This window comes from Salvelinus namaycush, chromosome 37 (genome assembly GCF_016432855.1).
Source record: "Salvelinus namaycush isolate Seneca chromosome 37, SaNama_1.0, whole genome shotgun sequence".
NCBI classification, from domain to species: domain Eukaryota; kingdom Metazoa; phylum Chordata; class Actinopteri; order Salmoniformes; family Salmonidae; genus Salvelinus; species Salvelinus namaycush.
In genome coordinates this window covers 12001066-12010184 of record NC_052343.1, presented here as the reverse complement: position 1 = coordinate 12010184, position 9119 = coordinate 12001066, and the positions used below count along the sequence as shown (strand labels likewise).

The 9119-nt window shown below is 44.4% G+C and overlaps 1 protein-coding gene across 1 annotated transcript; it reads right to left on the bottom strand.

Moving 5' to 3' along the window:
- Window positions 1-349: 349 nt before the first annotated feature.
- paqr6 (progestin and adipoQ receptor family member VI) lies at window positions 350-7826 on the bottom strand. Its single transcript, XM_038977423.1, has 7 exons — window positions 7761-7826; window positions 5631-5758; window positions 5215-5420; window positions 1516-1642; window positions 1323-1419; window positions 897-1041; window positions 350-615 (listed from the first exon to the last, which is right to left on the bottom strand). The coding sequence occupies exons 1-7, from the start codon at window positions 7809-7811 to the stop codon at window positions 350-352; spliced, it is 1020 nt and encodes a 339-aa protein (XP_038833351.1). The 5' UTR covers window positions 7812-7826.
- Window positions 7827-9119: the final 1293 nt, after the last annotated feature.

Below are 9119 nucleotides of genomic sequence, written 5' to 3'. Positions count from 1 at the left end.
AAAGAAGTTGGCATATGATACTTTAACTCGAAATACCTCCACAACTTTTAACAGTAAACAATGATACTGAATAACTGAAAGGCTTCATAAAAATTGCTGGGTATTCGGCATCAAAGTAAACAGTGAAGACATTAATAAACTCCTAAACAAACCTTAAATTGACGTTAGAATAACATGTAGAAAAACCATTCTGTGATAATAATCCAATGGGTTTATACAAATACTACCTGGTTTTAAAAGGTATAATATAACGTCTTATGGTTATTATTTCCAAAGTTCACAACTGGTAGAATGGTTTAGCCAAACTTTTAATTTGAACATACTGGGTGGTCACTGGTTGTGGGGAGTGTCACTGTTGCTTGCGTTTCGTGGGTGGCGTCAGTGGGTGGTTGGCACTGTGGTGAGGGTTCCACAGCAGAGGGGCACTGAAGATGCCAATGATGCCTAGGTTGAGGATGATGCTGAGGGCCAGTGCCCCCAGGGTACTCAGGAAGGAGGGTACGGCCGCCTGTGCGATGAGCCACGCCCTGCGTGAGTTCATATCTGCTAGCACCGCCTCCATCTGGAAGTGGGTACCCACCACGGCACAGATGTGGAAAAGCTGGTGACTGTGACCTGAGAGAGGAGAAAGAGGAGAGAGAGATCAATGAGAGAGAGAGTCATTAGAAATGCTTGAATTTGATCATACTGCAGTGAACAAGGATTTACCAGGTTTGCTCAAAGAATTGTCACTGTTCAAATATTTGCCTACAGTACCATCATGGATACAGCAGAAATGATACCGCTATGCGCCAACAATAACTGGCCACAGGCCAGACTAGCTAAAGCTTGTTCAATAACTGATATAACCTTCCAATTCACATTGCCATGGTAACCGGGCGCTGGTGTGGACGTACCAAAGTAGTCGAACCGCCCCGGGGCCAGCCTCTCCGGGAGGTGTGAGGCAAACAGGAAGCAGGTGAGGAAGGCGAAGAGGAGGTGGTAACAGTGACTGGGCAGGGCCTCACTGTGACAGCAGCTGCCCCCGCAGCACAGCAGCAGCTACACACACACACACACACACAGACATATACAAACCCACATAAGATCATTGGCACAAACAGCGGCCAAGAGATTAAAAGATTTAACAGCATGTGGTCAAATCTTTATTTAGTCTACACAAAATCAGTTTCTAAGTTAATGAGCCAAAAGTCCTGGTCAAAGTATTAAAGAGAGGCATTAATCAGATCTAAACTGTGACATAACAAACAGAATGCAACCCAATTACCATACAAGCAGACTTTCTGTGAACTCTGTCTACACCTTTTCAAAAATAAACTCACTCTGTAAAATAGAGGGATGTTGTCAAAGATGAATGGAAAGACAAATGCCCCTGTCCGGAGAATTTTACTCCGGTGTGGAAACTGCATCTCCAGGAATCTATAAAAAAATAAAAACAGAGGGAGAAAAGTTACAATGGTTTCAACGACCAGGAGAGTGATGCATCATGGATAGGAGACCGTATTGGCTGCCTACCTAGAATAGCAGGACAGGCTGGTGCAGAATAGTGTGTTGCAGATGGCGATGGGCACAAAGTGTTGGTGCAGCCAGCTGTTGACCCAGCAGTCAGGCATCACATAGGAGCTATAGGTTATGGCACAACCTGAACACAAACACAAAAACACTGAAAGGTAAAAAGAAAAAACATACAATATCTGAAACTAAATCTACCATGCATTTCCCTACCATACACTCACCAAGCACTTAAAATAATTATAAATTGCAATGCTCATAACATATCAATTAGGCTTTAATAACCTACTAATGAAACGTTGGCCTTGTACTTGCTGTAAATATGCTTCAACACCCGTTTTAATCCCAATGAAGTACTTTCAATAAATCTAGAGGCTTTTAAAAAAAAGCTTGGCTGGAGAACACCACCTACAGTAAACATTTGCAATTCTTATCTCAGAAACTTTTGGACATTTAGGGCTGGGTATATTTTGGCAGTAAGGATAATTGTGGTAGAATAAGGATCATATTGAAGGGGCCTCATATCCATTAATAAGGATTTGAAAATACACTTTTTCAAAGTAAGAGACAAAGTTTATGTTTGAAAGAGAGGGACATCACACACACCCATACGAGCAAACACACACCCAAGAAAAGCACACGTATTCACAAGCAGAATGCAAATACCCGAGTATGTGAATTGGTTGAGCAAGCATGTGGAAACAGACATGAATCCATGGAAAATGTACATGTGAAGCTGTAGAGCAGTGGTATGCACACATCCATAAAAACTATTCCCAGATGCTGGATCCGAGAGGAAAACATAGGCTGATATTTTAATCTATGCTGTCTGTTGACCTAAATCTGACAGTGCAATCTGGTGTGACATGCTTTCTGTTTGTAAGTAGCCCTGTATGTCTTCTCTACTGGATGAGCAACCCTCAGGCTGGATGTCTTAAACGAAAGACAAACATTATTCCAAGGTGAAAGAATTGTAAAATAAAACAAACTCTTATTTCACTGTTGGTATTGAGCTGTCGAACTTGTTTACATAGTGCTTTACTCAGTTTATATGTACAGTTGAAGTCAGAAGTTTACATACACTTATTTTGGAGCCATTAAAACTCGTTTTTCAACCATTCCACAAATTTCTTGTTAAGTCGGTTAGGACATCTACTTTGTGCATGACACAAGTCATTTTTCCAACAATTGTTTACAGATTATTTCACTTATAATTCACTGTATTACAATTCCAGTGCGTCAGAAGTTTACATACACTAAGTTGACTGTGCCTTTAAACAGCTTGGAAAATTCCATAAAATTCTGCCTTAGCTTTAGAAGCTTCTGATAGGCTAATTGACATAATTTGAGTCAATTGGAGGTGTACCTGTGGATGTATTTCAAGGCCTACCTTCAAACTCAGTGCCTCTTTGCTTGACATCATGGGAAAATCAAAAGAAATCAGTCAAGACCTCCAAACGCCTGAAGGTATCACGTTCATCTGTACAAACAATAGTACCCAAAAATAAACACCATGGGACCACGCAGCCGCCATACCGCTCAGGAAGGAGACGCGTTCTGTCTCCTAGAGATGAACGTACTTTGGTGTGAAAAGTGCAAATCAATTCCAGAACAACAGCAAAGGACCTTGTGAAGATGCTGGAGGAAACGAGTACAAAAGTATCTATATCCACAGTAAAATGTGTCCTATACCGACATAATCTGAAAGGCTGCTCAGAAAGGAAGAAGCCACTGCTCCAAAACCGCCGTAAAAAAGCCAGACTACGGTTTGCAACTGCACATGGGGACAAAGATCGTACTTTTTGGAGAAATGTCCTCTGGTCTGATGAAACAAAAATAGAACTATTTGGCCATAATGACCATTGTTATGTTTGGAGGAAAAAGGGGGAGGCTTGCAAGCCAAAGAACACCATCCCAACCGTGAAGCACGGGGGTGGCAGCATCATGTTGTGGGGGTGCTTTGCTGCAGGAGGGACTGGTGCACTTCACAAAATAGATGGCATCATGAGGAAGTAAAATTATGTGGATATATTGAAGCAACATCTCATTACATCAGTCAGGAAGTTAAAGCTTGGTCGCAAATGGGTCTTCCAAATGGACAATGACCCCAAGCATACTTCCAAAGTTGTGACAAAATGGCTTAAGAACAACAAAGTCAAGGTATTGGAGTGGCCATCACAAAGCCCTGACCTCAATCCTATAGAAAATGTGTGGGCAGAACTGAAAAAGCGTGTGTGAGCAAAGCGGCCTACAAGCCTGACTCAGTTACACCAGCTCTGTCAGAAGGAATGGGAAGCTTGTGTAAGGCTACTCGAAACGTTTGATCCAAGTTAAACAATTATTATTATTTATTTTTTTATTTATTTATTTTTAATTTTTATCCCATTTTCTCCCCAATTTTCGTGGTATCCAATCGCTAGTAATTACTATCTTGTCTCATCGCTACAACTCCCGTACGGGCTCGGGAGAGACGAAGGTTGAAAGCCATGCGTCCTCCGAAGCACAACCCAACCAAGCCGCACTGCTTCTTAACACAGCGCACCTCCAACCCGGAAGCCAGCCGCACCAATGTGTCGGAGGAAACACCGTGTACCTGGCCCCCTTGGTTAGCGCGCACTGTGCCCGGCCCGCCACAGGAGTCGCTGGAGCGCGATGAGACAAGGATATCCCTACCGGCCAAACCCTCCCTAACCCGGACAACGCTATGCCAATTGTGCGTCGCCCCACGGACCTCCCGGTCGCGGCCGGCTGCGACAGAGCCTGGGCGCGAACCCAGAGACTCTGGTGGCTAAGTTAAACAATTTAAAGGCAATGTTACCAAATACTAATTGAGTTATGTAAACTTCTGACACACTGGGAATGTGATGAAAGAAATAAAAGCTAAAATAAATAATTCTCTCTACTATTATTTTGACATTTCACATTCTTAAAATAAAGTGGTGATCCTGACTGACCTAATACAGGGATTTTTACTAGGATTAAATGTCAGGAATTGTGAAAAACTGAGTTTAAATGTATTTGGCTAAAGTGTATGTAAACTTCCGACTTCAACTGTATAAACTGTATTCTATTCTACTGTATTTTAGTCAATGCCACTCCGACATTGCTCGTCCATTTTTTTTTACATATCTTAATTTCATTCTTTTACTTTTAGATTTGTATGTATTATTGTGAATTGTTAGATACCACCGCACTGTTGGAGCTAGGAACACAAGCATTTCCCTACACCCGCAATAACATCTGCTAAATATGTGTATGTGACCAATAACATTTGATTTGATTTGATACTTGAAGACATGTATTAGTATGAGGTTTTGTGGGCCAAAAACTTTAATTAAAGTGAATCTGACAAGCCCAGACAGCACAGAAACACGACACACACAGTGCCAAATAAAACATACACGAACAATGAAGTAACCACACAAACAATGGTTACAAATGCGGGAAGTAGTATATAAAGTTCTAATCGTGCAACTGATTGCCCAAGTTCACCGAGACTTTTTGGAACTTGAAAGATGGCACGTGGCCTGTACCCTGTGGGATTGCACCAGTTCGAATTAGGGGAAGCAGTAGCCTACTGTGAGAGTTGGCAGTCTTGGTACTGGAGGAAATGTGACCAGAAAGAAATAACTAAAGGTAAAGGAAGAACTAATAGTCTAACTGTGAAGTGCAGACAGTCAGACTTCATGCAGCGGGCCTTACCCAGGCTGTAGAGGCTGAGGGCGCCGTAGTCGAAGAAGTAGCAGATGTGGCGTGCCTCGGGGGACATGGTGCTGAAGGTGTGGGCACAGCTGGAGGTGAAGGGGTACACGCAGATTAGCAGCATGTACACCAGCAGCGGCCAGGTGTAGCTCTCCGACAGGAAGTTCAGTGTGGAGCACAGGACACTGAAGCGCCACAGGAAGTACCTGGGAAATGAGACGTGTCGCAACACCATCAGTTCCATTTCAAATGAAATGCGGGAGTGATCGGAAGATTTGATATGAAGACAGGAAGACATCAATCTGATACATATGTTTTCCAGTCAAAACCAGCCCTAATTGTTACAGAATACCTCCCGCCATCTATGGATCTGATCTCCTTGTCTTCATTCAGAGTGTTTGCATTGGTGTACATACCATGTGGGCAGGAAGTGGGTCCAGATGTTGACTGTCTCATTGGTCATCTGGAAGCTGCTAAGGATGCAGTCCAGGGCGGAGCTTTGGGGGTGACGGTATCCCGAGATGATGCCATCCTCCCGGAACACCTGAAGGAAAAACACTGTGATACACAGTACATAGGCTACTACAGAGATTATCTAACAAACAACTGGAGAACATCAAGACCTGTCCTCCTAGTCTGGTACATCTGGGCCTGTATTTCAAAATGTCTTAGATCAGGAATGCTGATCAACACTTACATTGGCATTTTAGTAATTTAGCAGACACTCTTATCCAGTGTGGCTTACAGTTGCATTCATCTTAAGATAGCATTCATCGTAAGATAGCTAGGTGGGAGAACCACATATCTCAGTCATAGTAACTACTTTTTTTAGTAGCTATCAGCAAAGTCAGTGCTAGTAGAGGGGAAAAAGTCAAGTGCGAGTGTTAGTTCACGAAAGGCCATCTTTATTTATTTTTTTATTTACAAAAAATGTGTGGGGGGGTGCTGTGGGATTATTTAAGATACTCTTTGAAGAGGTAGGGTTTCAGATGTTTTCGTAAAATGGATCAGGGACTCTGCTGTTCTAGCTTCAGGAGGAAGCTGGTTCCAGTAGAAAGAAGAGCTTTGACTGGGCTGAGTGGCATCTGCCCTCCTGTAGGGGTGGGAGGGCCAAGAGACCAGAGTTGGCAGAACCGAGTCCTCGGGTTAGGGTGTAGGAGTTGAGCATAGACTGAAGGTAGGGAGGGGCAGTTCCTCTTGCTGGTCCTTAGGCAAGCACCATGGTGTTGTAGTGGAAACGAGCTTCGTCTGGAAGCCAGTGGAGTGTGCGGAGGAGTGGGGTGAAATAAGAGAACTTGGGAAGGTTGAACACCAGGTGGGCTGCGGAATTCTGGATAAATTGCAGGTTTTTTAATGGCACAAGCGGGGAGTCCAGCCAACAGCGAGTTGCAGTAGTCCAGACGGGAGACTGATTAGGACCTGCACCGCTTCCTGCGTGAGATAGGGTCATACTCTACTAACGCAAGTCACTGCTTTGATGTTTGCAGAGAACAACAGGGTGTTGTCCAGGGTCACGCCAGGGTTCTTTGCACTCTGGGAGGGGGACACCGTGGAGTTGTCAACCGTGATAGAGTGGTCTTGGAGCAGGAGCAGGCATTCCCCTGGAGGAAGAGGAGCTCTGTCTTGTCGAGGATGAGCTTGAGGTGGGCCGACATCCAAGCTGAGATATCTGCCAAGTGATTTGGTGTATAGAGAGAAGACAAGAGAGGGACTAGAACCGAGCCCTGGGTGACACCAATAGTGAGGGTACATGTTGCAAACACAGTCACCTGGTAGGAGCGGCCTGCCAGGTAGGATGCAATCAAAGAGTGTGCAGAGCCTGAGACGCCCAGCCCTGAGAGGGTGGAGAGGAGGATTGATGGTTCACGGTGTTGAAGGCAGTGGATAGATCTAGGAGGATGCGAACAGAGGAGAGAAAGTCAGCTTTGGCAGTGCGGAGAGCAGTCTTGGTTGAGTGACCCGTTGAGTGACCCGTCTTGAAGCCTGACAGGTTAGGATAATGAAGATGGTTCTGAGAGAGATATCGAAAGAGTTGGTCAGAGACATCACGCTCAAGTGTTTTGGAAAGAAAAGAAAGAAGGGATACAGGTCTGTAGTTCTTGACATCAGAGGGTTCGAGTGATGGTTTCTTGAGTAGGGGAGCGACTCAGGCCATTTTGAAGTCAGAGGGGACACAGCCAGTGTTCAGGGATGAGTTGATGAGGGAAGTAAGGAATGGGAGGTTTCCAGAGATGGTCTGGGGAAGGGAGGAGGGGATGGGGTCGAGCAGGCAGGTTGTCGGGCGTCACTTCATAATTGAATAGGCAAAACTGATCCTATATCAGCACTGCTACTCTGAGACACTTTGTGAATACGGACCCGGGTGAAGATGGAGCAAGGACTGGGTTGAACATAAGTGCAAACAGCCCTCTGGGAACTATGTGACACAATCCTGATCTCGACACCATATCCTATATTTAGGAAAACATGAACATTTAGTCAGTGAAACCTCTGAAGGTTTGTGAAATGGTTGTGAAAGGTTTCTCTTTCAGTCTGGCCACTCTTACCTTGGGGACTTGGTGGATGTCAAAGAGCTGGGGGAGTTTGATGCTAAGCATGTCTGTGGGCAGTCTGATGGTCCCCCTCCCTCTCTGGCAGGCCTCCCTGAGCCTAGCCCTGCATCCCTGGCAGAGGACACACCAGACTGGGCAGTCAAACGCTGGGGCCTGGGCCCCCTCTCCAGGCCCTGGTTCCCATTGCATACAGCGGTCCCAGCCCCAGCCCTGGGCCCAGCCCCCACCACCGTTGGCCAGCCCACCCCCCCACCACAAAGGAAACACTGCAGAGAGAGAAAGGGAATAAAATGTCTGTTAGATATAATTCTCTAGAAATTACACTGACATACACTCAGACATGTTGTGTGAGGACTGTTACATACCCATCAGAACAAAAAATGTGTTTACATATCACACATGACACATCCACTGTATGTGAATCGGTTGGGGAATAGTCCACTCTGTTTCCACTTGATTTCAAGTTACAAACCAATACAAAAATATTCAATAGAATTTTCAATTGGTTCCATCAACATGAGTATTTCTTCTTTTGTCATAAAGTCCTTGTTGACTGGACTCTTCCATTGTGTCAACCTTCTCTAGATGTCCCCAGACATGGACTCAGATTTAGACAGTGGTTAGCATTGTCACATTATTATTATTATTTTTAATTAAACCTTTATTTAACTAGGCAAGTCAGTTAAGAACAAATTCTCACTTACAATGACGGCCTACCCCGGCCAAACCCAGACGACGCCCTATGGGACTCCCAATCACGGCCAGATGTGATGCAGCCTGGATTCGAACCAGGTACTGCAGTGACTGAGATGCAGTGTCTTATGGTGGGCTGTTAGCTAACAAAACTAGCATGACAATAACATGTTCCTGCTATGTAGTATTGAACAGAGGGCTCATTCTGTTCAGATAGCATGGGAGATTGTCAATAAGAGCCTTATGTTTGTGAACCCAGCAACTCAAACGATGTTCAATGTTGCAGGCATGCTTTGCTTGCCATTTTTCAGCTTGCAAAACAACAAAAAAATGCTAGTTTTGATGCAAATCTGTCTTCATCTATTGAGAGTTTCTGTTGAGAAAGTTTAATTTTGCCCTACTTACTGATATTTAAATCTCTCATCTCTTTCTAACTCAATGGTATTTCAGATACACGAAATGGAAATACACTGAGTGAACAAAATATTAGGAATATATTACATATATGTTGCCCTCAGAACATCCTCAATTTGCCAGGGCATGGACTCTACAAGGTGTTGAAAGTTTTCCTGGCTCATGTTGACTCCAACGCTTCCCACAGTTGTGTCATGTTGGCTGGGTGTCCTTTGGGTCGTGGACCATTGTTCATGCACACGGGAA

Bases quoted from the DNA above. Each gene is read 5' to 3' on its own strand.
- paqr6 (XM_038977423.1), bottom strand. From the start codon at position 7,811: ATGCTTAGCATCAAACTCCCCCAGCTCTTTGACATCCACCAAGTCCCC. The intron at 1,643-5,214 runs GTAAGGCCCGCT...GTTTGTGTTCAG, and splicing joins CCTCAGCCTCTACAGCCTGG to GTTGTGCCATAACCTATAGC. The intron at 616-896 runs GTACGTCCACAC...CTCCTCTCTCAG, and splicing joins GGGGCGGTTCGACTACTTTG to GTCACAGTCACCAGCTTTTC.